General features: G+C 43.1%; 1 protein-coding gene across 1 annotated transcript; it reads right to left on the bottom strand.

Annotated features, from left to right (window-relative positions):
• Positions 1-8,070: 8,070 nt before the first annotated feature.
• F3 (coagulation factor III (thromboplastin, tissue factor)) lies at positions 8,071-18,561 on the bottom strand. The gene is made up of 6 exons (XM_005869966.2): positions 18,351-18,561; positions 17,121-17,232; positions 13,143-13,333; positions 11,080-11,258; positions 10,365-10,524; positions 8,071-9,052 (listed from the first exon to the last, which is right to left on the bottom strand). Exons 1-6 carry the CDS (start codon positions 18,448-18,450, stop codon positions 8,916-8,918), a joined length of 879 nt encoding a protein of 292 aa, XP_005870028.1. The 5' UTR covers positions 18,451-18,561; the 3' UTR covers positions 8,071-8,915.
• Positions 18,562-18,567: the final 6 nt, after the last annotated feature.

The raw sequence follows: 18,567 nt of genomic DNA on the forward strand, positions 1-18,567 counted from the left end.
AACCAAGACACATCATTAAAATGGCAAAGGTTGAATAAAAAAAAAATCTTAAAAGCATATAAAGAAAGATAGTAGCCTACAAGGGTGCTCCCATAAGACTGACAGCTAATTTTTCAACAAACACTTTTAAGGGCAGAAGGAATTGGCAGGTAATATTTAAAGTGATGCAAAGCAAGGACCTACAACCAAGATTACTCTACCTGGCAAGGCTATCCTTTAAAATTGAAGGTGAAATAAACAGCTTCCCAGACAAGAAAAAGCAAAAGGAGTTCATTACCACCAAACTAGCATTACAAGAAATATTAAAGGGTCTTCTTAGGAAAAGAAAGAAAGAAAAAAAAGAGGAACATAGTTATAAGTAATGAAGTGGTGATAAATATGTACCTATCAATAATCACTATAACTGTAAATGGATTAAATGCTTCAATCAAAAGATATAGAGTAGCTGAATGGATAAGAAAACAAGACCCATACATACACTGTCTATATGACACCTACCTGAGAGCAAAAGATACACAGAGACTAAAAATAAAGGGATGGGAAGAGATATTTTATGCAGATGGAAATCTAAAAAAGCTGGGGTAACAATACTTATATCAGACAAAATAGACTTTAAAAGAAAGGCTATAATAAGAGACAAAGAAGGACATTGCATAATGATAAAGGGATTAATCCAACAAAGGATATAACCCTTATAAACATTTGTGCACCCAACATAAAAGCAACTAAGTATATAAAGTAAATATTGATGAACATAAAGGGAGAGATCGATAGTAATACAGTCATGGTAGGATATTTTAACACCCCATTGGCATTGATGCATAGATCTTCCAGACAAGAAGTTGATAAAGAAATAGCAGCCTTAAATAACACACTAGACCAGATGAATTTAATTGATACTTTCAGAGCATGTCACCTTGAAACAGCAGAATATACATTATTTTAAAGTATCCATGGAACATCTAGGATAGAACACATGTTAAGACACTAAAGAAGCATCAATATATTAGAGAAGATTGAAATCATATCATATATCTTCTCTGACCACAATGGTATGAAATTAGAAATAATTTTTAAGAAAAAGCTGAAAAACACAAACATGTGGAGGCTAAACAATGAATAGATTAACAATGAGAGCAAGAAAAAAATAAAAAAGACAAATGAAAATGAAAACGAAAACACAACAACACAAAATCTATGAAACACAGTAAAAGCCATCCTAAGAGGAAAATTTATAGCACTACAGGCCTACCTGAAGAAACAAGAAAAATCTCAAGTAAATAATCTAACCTTACATCTAAATGAACCAGAAAAAGAACAACAAAGCCCAAAGTGAGTAGAAGAAGGGAAGTAATAAAAATCAGAGCAGTAATAAATGAAATAGAGTCTAAAAAAAATACAAAAGATCAATGAAACCAAGAGCTGATTCTTTGAAGATAAACAAAATCGATAAACCCTTAACTAGAGTCAACAAGAAAAAAAAGAGAGGATCCAAAGAAATAAAACCAGAAATTAAAAAAGAGACATGACAACTGACACCATAGAAATACAAAGGACTATAAGAATTTGTATGAACAACTATATGCCAGTACATTGGACAATCTGGAAGGAATGGATAAATTCTTAAAAACACAATCTTCCAAGACTGAAACAAGAAGAAATAGAAAATCTGAACAAACCAATTACTACCAACAATATAGAATCAGTAATCAGAAAACTTTCTACAAACAAAAGTCCTGGACTGAATGGCTTCACAGGTAAATTATACCAAACATTCAAAAAAGAATTAGCATCTATTCTTCTCAAAATATTCAAACAAATTCAAGAAGAGGAAAGCCTCCCAAGCTCTTTTTTTTCTGATTCCAAAACCAGACAAAGACAATATATCTATACCAATATCTTTGAGGAACATACATGCAAAAATCCTCAACAAAATAATAACAAACCAAACTCAGCAATACATTATAAAGATCAAGTGGGATTAAGTGGGATTTATTCCTGGGATTCAGGATTGATTCAATATCTGCAAATCAATTAATGTGATACACCACATAAACAAAATGAAGGATAAAAATCATGATCAGCCCTGGCTGATTTTGCTCAGTGGTTAGAACATCAGCCCATGGACTGAAGGATCATGGGTTTGATTCCTGGTTAAGGGCATATGCCTCAGTTGCAGGCTCAACCCCTGGCCCTGGTCAGGGTTCATGTAGGAGGCAGCCAAGTGATGTGTCTCTCTCATATTGAAGTTTCTCTCTGTCTCTCTCTCTTTCTCTTCCCCTTCTCCCTTCTCTCTACTCTTTCTAAAAAAAAATCAATGGAAAAAATACCCTTGGGTGAAGATTAGAAAATAAATAAATAATCATTCTATATAATAAAAGCCTAATATGCAAATTGTCCCCTCTACCGGGAGTTTGACTGGGAGTTCACCTGCTCACTATGACATGCACTGACCACCAGGGGGCTGTGCAGAACATGGTGGGCATCGGCGACACAGTGCTGGCAGCAGGCAGCAGTGGAGGCGCTGTTGGCCCCAGTGGGCCCCTAGGAGAGCAGGACCGCGGTGGGATGGTGGAGCAGGTGAGCAGGCAGCACCAGGCCAAGGCGAGTGCGAGTGGGGGCCCGATCACCCCACTGATTGCACCACAGACAGCAGCCAGCAGCCTGCAGGCCCTGATCGCCCAATTGGGGCTGAACCCCAGGCTGGTATGGGGAACTGGGGGTGTGTGGTGTTGACCAACCTCCCATGGCACCTGGGTGGGGGGGCTGTGACCTCTTGCCGGCTACCTGGGGGCAGCGGTGATGGAGATATGGGGACTCAGGCGCCATGACTCAGGCGGAGGGGCATGTGGGGGCTTGGGGGCTGAGGTGCTGCCCAGGGCCCAGACGTCAGCTGGGACCTGCCCTTCCATGTCAGATGTTTGCACTTCAACTGCCGGCCAGGCCTAGGGACTGGAAATGGAAACATTAGGGGAGAAACAGGTTTTGGGGTTGGGAGAAATATAATCTCTGTAGCCATTTTAAAATTGAGATGCTTGCCCAGTCATGTGACTCAGTGGTTGAGCATTCCCCTATGAACCAGGAGGTCACAGTTTGATTGCAGTCAAGGCACAGGCTCAGGCTCAATCTTCAGTAGGAGGCATGCAAGAAGCAGTCAATCAATGATTCTCTCTCATCATTGATGTTTCTCTCTCTCCCCCTCTCCCTTTCTCTCTGAAATCAATAAAAAAAATATATATTAAAAATAAATAAAATAAAACTGAGATGCCTGTTAGACATTCTCATAAAGTGTGTAAACAATTGGACCTGGAGTGTAGGGAAGAGGCTGGGGGCTGAGACATTTGGGACTCATCAGCATAGAGATGGTATGGAGATGTAGCATGACAGAGCTAGGCGACAGAGCTGGGCTGGGATATATTACTTGGAGAGTGATAATTGATAGAGACTAGGTTGGTGCACTAAAGTAATCCAACATTTAGAGTCAGAAAGAAGAGAATGGTATCCAAGGAGTAGGGGGTGAGAAGAAAATCCAGACAAGGACTTTTATAGGTCAAAGGAAGATTCTTTTAAAAGAGGGAAAATAACAGGGTATGTTGTGTTCTGTAGGAATGATCCAATAGAAAAGAAGAACCTGATGATGCTGGAAAGGGGATAATTTCCATGTAAAGTCTTTGAGTCATTGAGAATGGAATGTTACTTTACAATATAAGCTCTTTATAGTATAAGCTGACATAGGCACTTTCTTCCTCTATGTGTATAGTCCATGGCCAGTGCTTACACAGCATTAGTTAGGGTGCTTTGGATTGCAAGTCAGAAAAGCCAAGAAGACCTGAATCAAGCAAGCTTGGGTAAACAATTATTGGCTTTTACAACCTGTGAAAAGTCCATGGATAGGGATAATCTCAGGCAAGGCTTGATCCAGCAGTTTGGTGGCTTAGTTTCTTTCCATCACTCTGCATTGCTCTCCAATGTGTCAGCTCTAGTTAAGGCTGCTCTCTTTTTGGTCTCAAGATAACTGCCAGCAGCTCTTGGGGCTATGTTTTCTCATTATGTTCATCAAGAAAGAGACTATTCCAATATTCCCAGAAAAAGCCCTGAGATTCATGCTTCCTAGACTCGGTTAGGTCATGTGCCAACCCCTAAACCAATTTCCACAGCCTTGAGAAAGGAATGTGCTAATGACAAAGACAGAGTCATCTAGACATCCGGCTGAAAAGCATGGGCTATGGGAAAAAACTAATTTCCACTGTATACATCTGAATGAGGGTCATGTTGTAACAGTAATAAACCTCCTCAAGCAACCTTTGTAGAAAAATAACACACGTTAAATGCGCATATCCTACGAAGGATAAAAATTGCATTTGGGAATGAGTTTATTTACTATTAGATGGATAGAGATCATTGTTCTTTTGGTTATTCAAGACAGGTACTTAGATTGTAGGCCATCAGCTATAACTAAGGTAAAATGTCTTTGGATTCCACAAGTATTAGTTTCTTATATGTAAGTCAAAATTGGTCAATAATTTAAGATGGTAAAAAAAAATCTCTGTTCAAAACATGAAAGTTTAGTTTGGTAACAATTAGATCTATGGGATCCTTCAAGGGCTGGGGTAAGTAATGCAGCAAGATTTGGCCCACAGGGTGGCTGTGGTTTCTGGGTACCAGCTAGCAACTGATAGTACGGTGTGGATTTCAGCAGGCCCTGCTTCCTCTCAGCCATAAGCAGAGGTGTAGCAACCTGAGACAGGTAACATTTGCAGCATTACGCTTCCTGTCCATGGCAGTGCGGCCTCATTCGGGTCTGTAATGGATTCCTTCCCTATGAACAGCCAGACACCTCTCATTACTACCCAGACCTGCTTTCACTCTGCCAGAACTTTCTTTAGCGGGACCATTAAAATTCCTTAGATTATGAGGCCTCGGAATTGCATAACGCTGTACTGATTCCTGGCAGGGAAAGCGCAGTCTGATGGAAAAGCCACGTCAGACGCCGGCTCTGGGAGCTTGTTCTACCCCCGGGAAGGGCTAAGCTCTTTGCCCCACGTGAGCAGGAATTCAAGATAATGGCCAAAGCACACTTCTTTCAGGACGTCCCATCCAACCTCTCTGCTATTGATTCTGCTGCAAATGTACCCCCTCTTTTTCTGGCACAACACACGCCCCTCCCCAGCCCCCCAAGGGTGTAAGATTCATCCTCTCCAGCATTAACACAAACCGATGATGGCAAACCAACCAACAAAACCAGCTCGATTGAACAACCACCGGCCTGTTTCCCTTAACTTCTCCAAAACGTCTACCTTTTTTTTTCTTCTTTTGGGCTACCATTTTTAGGGAACCTCAAAGAAAGGTTTGTTTTGCCCATTCTTCCTTAGAACATATATCAAACATATCATGTTTAGAGTTTTGTTGCCAATTCTTATTTAGTTTCTTAGAGCAAAGGAACAAAACGGAGTTAAAATTTATGAATGGCTGGACTGTGAATCGGGTCTTTGCTCATTTCAATGCTTGCTCAGTGTCTCCGTGTGGGACCACGTCCAGGTAGGTGTGCCATCTGGATGCTTTTCCTAGACTCCACTGGCCCGGCCTTCCCCGGCAGGAGGCAAATGCGGTTGTGGCCCGAGTAGGTGCCAGGGACCTCTTCCTCATCTCTGGTTAGAATCCTCTTTCAATAGAGTTGAGAGAACAAGACTGATCTGCTATGTTTTATTTGTATTTGAATGGAGGACTCACTGTCTCTACATTCTCGAGGGCGGTGATGAACCCGACTCCGCTATGACTCAGAGCCCATTGGCATGGCCACCCTCAAGGAGCAGTATACATGAGCTCGACCCAGTCCTGCCCGCAAAGAGCTTTTAGTTAATTCTAGAGACTCCACTCTACTTCTCTCTCTCCCTATCTTACATAGTCCTTTTATCCAATGTTTTTTCAAGACAATAATCCAAAGAACTTTTTTCCCTTCTCTTCTCCAACCTTCATCTGCAACTCAAACTAATGCATATGGCAATAGTTCTCTCCCTCTAAGTCTACAGTAGATTATCTGAGTTCTACCTTCCCTGTAACACTATCATCCCTGCCCATTGTTTCATAACTTGTGCAGCCTGTGGGCAGTGTTGTCAGGTGTGGTCATGTGTCTTGCTTGAGCCAGTATCACGGGAGCTGAGGTGACAGTGGGCCAGTCTGGAGCACAGGTTTTTAGAGGCGGCTTAAAACTTGAAGAGGTGGTTGCCTGTTTCTACCAGCTTTCTGCCCTGATCCAAATACAGGCTACCCTTTAGTTTGGGTTTTAGAATGACAAGACATTAAAAAGAGCTGCAGCCGGTCAATGTGGCTCAGTGGTTGAGCATCGACCTATGAACCAGGAGGTCTTGGTTTAATTCCTGGTCAGGGCACATGCCTGGGTTTCTGGCTCAATACTCAGTAGAGGGCGTGCAGGAGGCAGTCGATCAATGATTCTCTCTCATCATTGGTGTTTCTATCTCTCTCTCCCTCTTCCTTGCTCTCTGAAATCAATTATACACACACACACACACACACACACACACACACACACCACACACACACACACACACATGAAGAGCTGCAGCCCTGGCCAGTGTGGCTCAGTTGGTTGGAGCGTCGTCCCATGTATCGAAGGGCAACAGGTTTGATTTCTGGTCAGGGCACATGCCTAGGTTTTGGGTTTTGGGTTTTGGGTTTGATCCTTGGTTGAGGAGAGTATGGGAGGCAACCGATTGATCTTTCTCTTTCTCCCTCTCTTTTCCTCTCTCTCTAAAATCAGTAAAAACATATCCTCAGGGAGGATAAAAAAAAGGAAAAGAAGAGCTGCATTTAACCCACAGCCACCAAACTGATGTGAGAAATTAAAAATAATATAAAAATGTTTTCATAATCCATTGAGAATTTTAGGGTCCTTTGTTCCTGAAGTTGAGACAATACAAAAACCAAATCAAAAACAATAAATGGACCTAAATAGACACTTTTCAAAAGAGGACATACAGAAGGCCAAGAGACATATGAAAACATGCTCAAAGACCCTAATCATCTGGGAGATGCAAATCAAAACAACAAAAACAACAATGAGATACCATCTCACACCTGTCAGAATGGCTGTCATCAACAAATCAACAAACGCCAAGTGCTGGGGAGGATGCACTGCTGGTGGGAATGCAGACTGGTGCAGCCACTGTGGAAAACAGTATGGAGTTTCCTCAGAAAATTAAAAATGGAACTTCTATTTGACCCAGTGATCCCACTTCTAGGAATATATCCCAAGAAAACAGAAACACCAGTCAGAAAGAATATATGCACCCCTATGTTCATAGCAGCACAACTTACAATAGTTAAGATTTAGAAACAGCCTAAGTGTCCATCAGCAGATGAGTGGATTAAAAAACTGTGGTACATCTACACAATGGAATACTATGCTGCTATAAAAAAGAAGGAATTGCCCTAACGGGTTTGGTTCGGTGGATAGAGCGTCGGCCTGCGGACTGAAGGGGCCCATGTTCGATTCGGTTAAGGGCATGTACCTGGGTTGTGGGCACATCCCCAGTAGGGGGTGTGGAGGAGGCAGCTGATCGATGTTTCTCTCTCATCGATGTTTCTAACTCTGTATCCCTCTCCCTTCCTCTCTGTAAAAAATCAATAAAGTATATTTTAAAAAAAGAAGGAATTATTACCATTTGCAACTGCATGGATGGAACTGGAGAGCATTATGCTAAGCGAAATAAGCCAGTCAGAGAAAGATAAATATCACATGATCTCCCTCATTGGTGGAGTATAATAAACAACATAAACTGATGAACAAAAATAGAACCAGAGACACAGAAGCATTGAACAGACTGTCCAGCCTGAGGGAAGGTGGGAGCTCAGGGGGGAAAGAGATCAACCAAAGGACTTGTATGCATGCATATGAGCATAACCCATGGACACAGACAGGGGGGTGAGGGCATGTGCTGGGGAATGGGAGCAGCTGGGGAGAGGTCAATGGGGGAAAAAGGAGACTCATGTAATACTTTAAATAATAAAGAATAAAAAAACAATAAACGGAAGATATAATAAATGAAACAGTCACAATTCCCAGTCACCTTTATTTATATAAAACTATATTAAATAAATTATCTCAATATATACAAATAGAACAATATCACCTCTATAAATAGAAAATCCCATATAAAACCTTTAAAAAACTATATAAATATATACAATGTTGACCATATAAACTTGAAGTACCTTAAATCATAAACTTTATGTAGTTTATATAGTTTCATAAAAATATAGCTAGCTGTCAAGTGTTTAATCAATAGCATTTAAGTCAGTTAAAGTGCTAAACTGTAATGCATATGCCCAAAGTTGTCAGGCTTGGTCAGGCAAAGTGGAAGTCTTCTGCATTTAACACATGCATATATTTTGCCTCCAAAAGAACTCTTAAGAAAAAAAAGAACCTAAACTCCACATTTTAAAAGGACAGACACATGTTAGAAAAGTCCACCCAATTTCCATTTTACTCTCCCACATGGTTTGAAGTCAGCATGCTGAAAGTATTCCAAAAGTCCACCCAGGACTTTTTAAGGCATTTGTTCATTTGTTTTTGTTTAGATGACCTGGTTTCGTCTTGAGTGTAGAAAATACAGTCTAAAGCATGATATGTGCAAAAGGTGCCATAGTGTTAAAAAATAAATTTAAAAAACTTGGAATTGGTTGGTACCATTCATTACATTCCAAAGTGACTAGTGCTGGTCTCGAAACCAGAATGCTAATCATGAGAACAGTCAGATAAAGAACTTTCTTTGGGCCCGAGAGTCTCCATGCTCCAAAAATTCATTTTTGTTTCCATATATCCCATCCTTTTAAAAGTTCTTTGTCACAGTGCAATATAAACTCTGCAGAAGTCGGCAGCTCTAATGTCACGTGCTTTATGCAACACGGAGAGGGGAGTTCTCCTTGCCACTTTTCCTTGCTCTGGCCTTCCTGCACTTGTACAGACACAGGGACAGGGTGATGATGAAGATGATGACCACGAACACCACTGCTCCGATGATGAAGAACATGTCTGAAAAATAAAAGTTACCAAGTCAATGTGGAGAGAGAGCTCGAATCCCATTTATCAGTGGACAGAACTGAGGGCTTAACTCTGAATTACACCATCCTGCTTTTGCGTAATTTGAAATTTCTTTCCTCTACTCTTTCCACCACAACGCATTTTGGTTAGGAAAGAATTTGTCAAACCCTAGATGTTGTAGGGCAATTGACAAAGGCCAAAAGCTTAAGTAAACTGGTTAATGTTCTTAGTCTAGAGAAGGTACACATAGATGGAAGTAAGAACAGCTGTTAGAAACAACTGGCTAAAAATAGTGCATAATGCTGAGTTTGGTGGCAATGATTACAGTAGAAGATGAACTATCAGTGCAAAGAGACACACAGAGGGCTGCCAGAATTCAGCTGAGATGATAACTGGCTGGGGCAATAAGAAGGCTTCCGGGTGGAGGTGGCGATTGCAATGGTTCTCAAAGGACACATTTCTGCAGATACAGAAGAGACCTGGGAAGCGGCGGTCGGGATGTGCACGAAGACAGAGGCAGCGGAACTCGAGTTGGCTTTAGAAAGATGGATGTGAGGGCTGTGGGTACGATGGCCCAGAGGGTGCAGGACCAGAGAGAAGGAGAGTCCTTTCCTTCTGTCAGTGTCAATAAATGGAGGAGAATTTATTTTAAAGTGTTTTTAAATTTTAAAATCTCTTCTTAGCAAGGAGCTAGGTCATCATTACTGTCTTTTGACTTTTAATCCCTGGAAGTACTCAGAGCACTTTCTTTACAAAGCTTGGAGAGAAACTCCTAGGCTTACAGCTTCATGTACATATGTGTCTACACACCCACAGCAATTCCAGTTAGAAGCCTCTCCTCACTGCGTGTGGACCCCGTGTGTGCACACGCATGGACACACGTACATGGGTATATGTGACAGACTGAATCCCTTCCCTTCATGGGTTAGACTTTACAGCCCACCGTGGGTGCTCACAGCTGGTCCAGATGCTCCCCCCAAACCCCAAAGATTAGAATTTAAGTATGAAAACATGCCCAGAGAAATCTGTGATTGACACTAAACCACAAACACGGACTATGTGCCTAGTACTCAGCAGAGAGCTTAGCACGTGGTAGGCGCTCAAGAAAATACTCGTTGCTATAAGGGAACAACATAGAAACATTTCTAAAGGCCTAAAATTATGAGTAACTTCCAAAAAAACACACAAAACCAAGAAAAACCAAGACACTTTCTCTCTGAACAAAGGACACCCTGGTCCTGCGGCTGGAGCTGGTCCTCTGGAGGGCACCCGTGCCTCCCCCCTGCCGGGCAGAGCCACTCACCTTTGAACACACCCTTCTCGTGGCTGGTGCACTCAATGGGGCTTTCGGGACTCTTCTGGTTAGCTTTTCGTGATGCAATCACGGCTTGAACATTGAAACAGTAGTTCTGTCCTTTATCCACATCAATCAAAAACTCATTAGTGTTTGTCTTGACCATTTTCTGTTAAAAGATAAAGAGTTCTTAATTCATCTGGGCTCCAAGTGAGTTCTTTCTCCTTTACCAGGTCACTGGGGAAGCAAAAGCCTACGTAGACACATCTGGCATATACAGGATTAGAAGTGACTTGGCTAAATATTCCTCATGCTGACTGCTGAGGGTGCTTTTTCCAAGACTAAGATATCCAACTTAGCCCCTGTAGGAGATGTTTGCAGTAAAGGAAAGGAAGGATGACGTATTAATTGTTGAAGGGAAAACAAATTTTGTCTCTGTGATCCTCAATAGAGAAAGAAATGTGAGACCTGACAGGAACTTTAGAGATGATCTGGTCGAGCCTCTTGGCTGAGGAACCTGGGTATCCAAGGGGGCCTCGCCCAAAGTCACAAGGTCACTCAAAGTCACGGGTAGAACCAGGACAGCAAGCACCCCTCTCACCCCACCACACTGCCCTCTCAACCACCCCGCTCTGCTACTTCTGAATTGGGGCAGAAGTGGGTTGTAAAATCAAGGACCTATGATTTAAAGCAAGTCATAAAAACCAGTGGAAGAAATCCTCACCTTTCCTGTACTTGAAGCTTTCCAGTAGTAAAGTGTGTAACTTAAGTCCTCGCCAAAGACATCCCGGAGGCTCAGGAATGTGCCATTCTTTCTGACTAAGGTCCGAGGATCCTGTACCGTCACATTCAGTTTTGTCCCAATTTGTTCAAAACTCTGAATTGTTGGCCGTCCGAGGTTTGCTAAAACAGAAAATAAACTTCGTTGGAACCAAAGAATTCTCTACAAATAGAATCCCATTTAGTTATCACAGTTAATACCCTGGTCATCCCTCATAAAACACCTGCACAGAACCCGCTCCCTAGCAGGAGTGAGCCAAGTGGCAACAAGCCGAACCCCGAGACCTGCTATAGAAGTGCTACCCATTGGAAATATAACCGGAGCCACCGATGTCAGTTACATTTCCTTGTAATCACATTAGAAAATGTGAAAAGGAACAGGTGAAATGAATTCTAGTAATATAGTTTATTTAACCCATTATAGTGAAAATATTATCATTTCAACAGGTATCCATCTAAAACTTTTGGAGATATTTTTCAAAATCTAGTGTGTATTTTTACCCTTATAGCATTTGCCACATTCCTAGGGCTCAATAGCCACACGTGGTTAGAGGCAACTGTATTAAACAACACAGTTGCACAAGATTCCATATTTTAGGTAAAATAAATGAGGGGCTGTGGGAAAGCCTGGGAGATGTCCTGGCACCTCAAGGAACCAGTGTTAAGCCTTGGGACTCTGGAGGGCGCAATGATCCCATGTGTTTTGGTTGAGTAACAATAAAATCAATCCAAATAATTTAACACAAATTATGTGCAAGTTATGTGTAGGCACATGCAAAATAAATATGCAAACTATATTTTATCTTGTACCAAAAAGGGACTTGAAGTGGCTTACAAAAATCTCAAGAACTGTCACAGAAAATCAAGTGGGTGCCATCAATGGAAGGAGGACAGCCAGTGACCCGGGGCGGAGTTACCAGAGGGGGCATGGATGTGGTGTCTAACGCCCAGCTGGGTGCCGTGACAGACACACAAGCGAAAGACAGGCTCTGGCAAACAGGGGCTCAGGAAAGGCAGCCAGATTCACCTGGGCTAAGGCTACCTTCTATTTCAACCCTCCATGTAGATACTAGAGGGGAAAGGTTGGCTGCCTGTCCCTCTGTCCCTTCTCACCATTCCCGCCTCCAGAAACTCTCCTCTCTCACTGGGTGGTCAGAGGGGTAGATAGAAAAGCACCGATAGCATGACCCTTTCACTTTAACCTTTCATTCTAGGTCTTCCTCAAAGACCTTTGAAGATTTAAAGACCTTAAAAGACCTTAAAAGACCTTAAAAGATTTCACCCTTCCTAGTGTGTTACAGGTTTATTTAAAATACTGTAGTCAGGCCAAAAAATGTAATCTCCTACTTGGCCAGGATCCTGTGCATTCCCCTGGGAGATACTAAGGGCCGCTTACTGGGGCAAAGGCGGGGGAGGAAAGCACTCTGCACTTTCAGAACCTGCACGAAGCAGGCAGGCTGGGAGCGGCTGGGCAGGCGCCCGGCACAGCACGGGGCTCAGCCTTGGCCAGATGAGGTCAGCAAGCCTGACTCTGGATCAGAGGGAAACTGGACTTTCCCTGAGCAGTTGTGACTGTGAAAACCTGTAAACTGGGACTTCTGGTCTGCTGATGGGATGGAAATGGTGTGTGTGTGTGCGTGTGTGTGTGTGTGTGTGTGTGTATGAGTGTATATGTATGTAAATAAAATATATATGGAGAAACACTGAAACCCCAGTCCTGGTGGAAGTCCTAGTCCCCCAGGCCCCATCCGGCCTGTCACTGGCACGGTCTGGGGATAGGCTGGGGGAGAAAGTTACTTGATAACAGTGTTATCAACTCCAAAGTTCACGCTCTGGGAAGCTCCTACCACATCGGAATGAGTGAAGAGGGCTGGGGCACTTTATGGTTCCTGAGAAAAAAGATGTGGTTCTGAAGAAATCTTGTTTTATCTACAGGCCCCTAAGGGTTATGAGCTCACAAAACGATTCGGGAGCTTATAAAAACGAGAATGAAACTGATCTACTTACTCTCTAAGTAAGGAATGAACTCCGGGGAGTTTGTGTACTGGGGCTCCCCAGTGTAACCGGTGGCATTTGCCGGTGTGGAAAGGACCCGCGCTGAGTACGTCTGCTTCACGTCTTTCACAATCTCATCAGTGACGTCACACTCTGTGTCTGTGATGGAGTAGCATTTGCTTTTCCAATTTCCTAATCTATGGCTAAAGGAAGGAAGAGAAACGGAACATTAGGATTTGTATCCAACGAGACAGATGGCTTTCTGGCTGTGGTGCTGTTACAATAATAGCATCCACAACCACTCGTGAGCAGGCACTCCCATGCTACGCACTTTAGATGCACTGGAGTCCTCACAGTAACCTGGGGTGGCTCTGTAATCATCTCTCTCTTCACAATAAGGTAACTGAAGCAAAATGAGATTTAGGTGACCAGCTCAGTCACACAACTGACCTAACTTTAAGCCAGACAGCACTTTTTGGGGTCTGTGCTCTTAACCATTTTAAATATCTTTCTTAGAATGTACACGATTTTTTATTAAGGCCAAACTATTTATTACTTATTATCTTGTATTATATTCTATTTATTATAAACATTCTATATTCTTTGTAGAATATAGTCAATGTAGTAATAATGGAATCTATATAATATATTCTACATATTACATTCTATCACGACAATTATTGGTGTGGTTATTTAATATTTATTGAATCTACTATATGCAGGTACTATACTAGGCCCTTTACACATTACTTCATTTGATATGATCCTTCCAAGAAGGTATTGGATCTTTTTTACACGCAAGGATACTGAAGCTCGATATGCTAAGTAATTTGTACAAGGTCATGTAATTAATGGGGTGAGAACTGGGTCTGTTCATCTCATTCTGCGACAAGCCTCTCTCACTTTTTTTTTTTTACAAGATGTGGATACTTCCCATTAAAGATCACAGAATAACAATAGTATCTCTCTCACAAAGCCTGAAAGACTAAGAGGCTAAAAGATCTTCCTTCATTGAAGAGGAAATTATTTAAAGAACTTCTATAAGTATAAAATTGCTTTAAAGGACCCAAACAATCCATAGATAAATGTCACTGTGACTTGATCCACACACTTCTGTCCTCTCTCAATTGACAGCCACACTGCTCTTCCCTTCTCTTCAGCATCATCCACTGCCTCAGCCTCGTCCGTCATTTAGGGCCTTGTTCCAGTCCCACTTTCCCCGGGAATCTCCAGATCTCCTTGCTCAGATCGGATCTCTCCCCTCCCTGTTCCCAGCACTGATATCTTCACTAAAGCACTTCATGTTGAACACAGTCTGCATGGGACCAGGGGTCCATGCCCTTGTGTTTGCTGTTAAGCAGCAAGGCTGTAGGGCTTATACTCAGCAGGCCTTGCTCAGTAGTAGATGGTCTGCATTTACAGGTTGAATGAGGAGAAAAACAAACTGAATTCAATTGTCCACATGCATGCACATGAGCCGTAAACAGGTATTTTTCAAAAATCGGAACTAAATAACACTCTTTGTCCTAAAATTCACAAGCTAACATTGATACAGAAAGATTTCGACTTCTTAGATTCCTCTAATTTTCTGTGACAGAAGTAGAGAGGCTGTTTTAATTCTGGAGTGAAAAAAGTGAAGGAAAATACGATGATTCTTCTTCATCCTATGGCAAACATGTCGTTCAGAGAACAAGAGAGAGACTGCTGGGCTCCGAGGCTACATTCCACCTGACAGATCCGTTTTTGGTTTCTCCCAGCTCACACATAGGAATTACAGTACTCAATGTCACCGAAACTCGTGAAATCAGTAAAGCTGCGTGAACAAGTAATAAAGGGGCAATTCTGTAGTAAGCTCCTCTGAACACTGTTACCAGCACTAACATTTTAAAAGCCCTCGAGGATCCTTTAGGTATTCATTGCAAAATCTCCTGACTTGGAAATAATAAAAGTCCTGCCTCAATTACTAAAAAATTCCAATGGAATCAAGACTCATCAATGTAGGAACAGGTTGTTTTCTAGGAGCTTTGGAAGTTCCGTTTAGAATTCAAACGTTCCCATGGAATCAATCTTACAGGTGATGTTTCGGTGCTTGAGCCAATAGCACTTTGCAACCGTCACTGAAACTACTTCCAAATGGGAAAAATACAGTTGGAGCTCCAAGTAGGGGCTGCAGGCCCAGCAGTGGTGCCCCATGGCTGGGGACAGGCTAGTGGTGGGTGCAAAGGAGCAGCAGGTGCAGAGGAGAAGCAGGTGGAGATGCTGCCTTTAGAGAAGGAAAACTGGGAGGGAAGGCGGCCCACTGAGGAGATGGAGCCTCACAGAAAAACCTGAGGAATAAGGAGAAACTGGTGTTTTGGCACCAATCCTCCTTCCTCCTCCCAGCTGCGGGGGCTCACATCGGCTGCGGCAGACCCGCCAGAGAAGGTGGTGGTGGTAGAATACTGGGCAGACCTTGGTTCAGACCCAGCTGGGCACTCACCATCAAGGCACTCATGAATTAATCCCTCACCGTCCTAGGGCAATAATTTCCTTTCCTATAAAATGACTGCTGTGGTCCTTTTCACCAACACAGAAGAGTGAGGTCTGCAGCAGGGTGGAGGGACTGCTTGCAGGTCCTCTAGCACATGGGCGAGAGTATGAGATCTGGGCTCTGCAAGAACCCCGTGTCCACGGAGGCCCCCAACCAGCAGCTCTGCATTAGGGTGTTTGCAAACAGGGGCTGCGTTCACTTGAATATCAGCCCTGGGAAGTCCAAGAACTGAGAGCTAACAAAGGCTTATGTTTAAAAATCAGGGAAACCATAATATGTTCCCACATGCTCACTAAACATAAGACTGAATATATTTCAGAGGTAAGCATTCTTCCTAAAATGTTATTTTCAATCTCCAGAAGAAAGTATCTACCAAAGTAAACTTCAGCTCTTGACTAGTGGAATCCGAATTGACAACTTTGACCATAATCATAATTATGACCTCAGGTTATGAAATTCCTTTCTTACCCTCCCTCTATCTATACAAGTATTTCTGTGCACACACACACACACACACACACACACACACACATTCTCTTCCCTGTGGGTTTGGCAACAGTCATCATGAAGTTCATTTTGTAAAACAAGAACATCTACCTAAAAGACTGCCTCCATATGTAGGAGTTGCATTCCTAATACTATAAAAAGGCTCGACAAGCTAAACAATACAAAACAAAAAGCAAAACACCTTAATTTTAGCCAGTGATACTTTTGTGCCTTTATACAATGTGTTAAAATAATTTCCACAGCTGCTCTCCTCTAATTAATAAGATCTCTTCCAAGTCTCCTAGAACCTTTCAGAACCAAGAAACTGACAAGAATATAGAGAAAACCATCAAGGAAGACATGTCCACATTTAGACTGAGTATACTGAATTATGGGCTCTTAGGGAGAACTGTCGATCAGAGCAGCCCTGACAGCTGAGCGTGCAAGCAGAGGAGTATTTCTTTCCAGCGGGTGAGTCACAAAATTGACCTCCCCTGTTAGCACGTATGCAACTGAAGTTTGAATCATGAGTCCGAGGATGAATGCATCCAACATTGCTTCAGGGCAATGTATGTATCCAAACTCCTGCACACCTCTTCCCTTCCCTAACACGTTAGAGCAGGCTTACAGTCTAGACAGCACGGAAAAAGACGGGTGCGCTTAGGTGAGATTAGTTATCCATCCAGAATCATATCTATTAGTGACATCAAGGCTTGCTCAATAAGGTTCACCTCTCCATAGCTTCTACTCCACTTAGGAATTTTTCCATCATCTCCAAAAGCAATTAAAATGTTTTTATCAGTTTAAGGGCTGGAAATGTGGCAGGCTTAGCAGAGTATGGCAAATTACCATGTCATCTATCCAATAACCTCAACCATCAATCAGCTTTAAAGACATTTAAAGTAGAAACATCAAGACAGCACAGGGAAGGAGAAACATCAAAAGCTGTATTTTCCTTTTTGTATCTAACTTACCTTATCTGAACAGTGTAGACGTGATTGATGGGTTTGGGTTCCCACTCCAAAATTGTCTTGAAATTCGTTGATTTCCAAGTTATATTATATGCTACCACCACACCTGTAGTGCCTTTAAACAAAAGAGAAACAGCTATTGTTACATGAACTTCTCAGCACATGATTTCACGTTGAAGGTATAAAACACCCTACCCCCTAAACATCACCATAAACCTCACAGTAATTTTTTTTCCAACTATGAAAGCTTCATTACCGAATTATCCAGAGGAAAAAGTATTCAAATTTTTCCCAAACCCAGAATTTCCTCATGGTAGGTTCTTCCTTGTAATGTAAGGAAACAGGCAAGGATCTTGAAATTATTGTTTGAAATCATTCACGTGGGACTCCCTGAGATAACCTGACCCGGATGCACAGCCCAGGAGCCATCAGGGCCCTGGGGGGGTCCCTGACCCAGCTGGGGGAGCCTAGGACTCCAAGGTTGAACTCTGGCAGGGAAGGCCAGCTAGGAAGGGTCTTCCATAAGTTATGGAAAAGGGCAAATTCCACATGTGTGAGAGCAGTTAGGGCTGCATATAATGAAAAAGCCAAATCTTGATCCTTTTCATTTTTATCTAAAATTTCTCTATCCTGAAACGTCAGTAGACACCTAGGCAGATGTTGGGCCTGTCACACCGGAGGATGCTTGTACACCGGTTAGGATGCTTGGTTATTAAGGTCTGCGTTGCTAAGACTGGGCAGGTCAGTCGCACAGGCATACGGAGGCATGGACAATGTAACGACTGCTTCAATCCAAGCGACATTCTGCAACAGGATTGCCTCTAACTCATCTAAACTAGGACGAGCAAGACCACACCGAGGGCCGCTCTCTATTAGGTGCACACTTAAGGATACTATCCAAACCACTGCACACTGACCCGCGCAGGTGCGGACCCAAGTACCAAGATCACTGGGAAGCTCTTTCCCTAAACTTAAAGCTGGAGCCACAACTTCCCTTACACAACTACGCATCTCCCAGTAAGCATCTCTAGCAGATGCAGGCGGGGTCCCAGGCACCAAACGCCTACCCTCCAACTATCGCCCAGGTTGGTTCAAACGCGGGTGGGTGAGCGCGGCTGAGTTGGGCAGGCGCTGGGGGCACCTCCAGGCAGCAGGACGAGCCCGCTGTCAGCCAGGACTGATCCCGTCTCGGGCAGAGCGCCCCAGGAATTCAGGGAGGCGGGTGCCACTCACCTGAGGCTCCGGCTACCTGGACAAGGACCCAGCCGAGGAGGAGTGTCCTGGAGACAGCGGCCTCGGGGCAGGTCACCCGGGGTCCGGTGGGAGACGCCATGTCCACGAGCTGCTGGCGAGGTCGGGAGGATTCGTCGCGCCCCGACGGCTGGAGAGGTTGGGCTGAATGCGCCCCTGGGGAAAGAGCGGGAAGGGGCGCGGGGAGCCGAGTCTGGAG

Source organism: Myotis brandtii, unplaced genomic scaffold (genome assembly GCF_000412655.1).
Source record: "Myotis brandtii unplaced genomic scaffold, ASM41265v1 scaffold311, whole genome shotgun sequence".
In the NCBI taxonomy this organism is placed as follows: domain Eukaryota; kingdom Metazoa; phylum Chordata; class Mammalia; order Chiroptera; family Vespertilionidae; genus Myotis; species Myotis brandtii.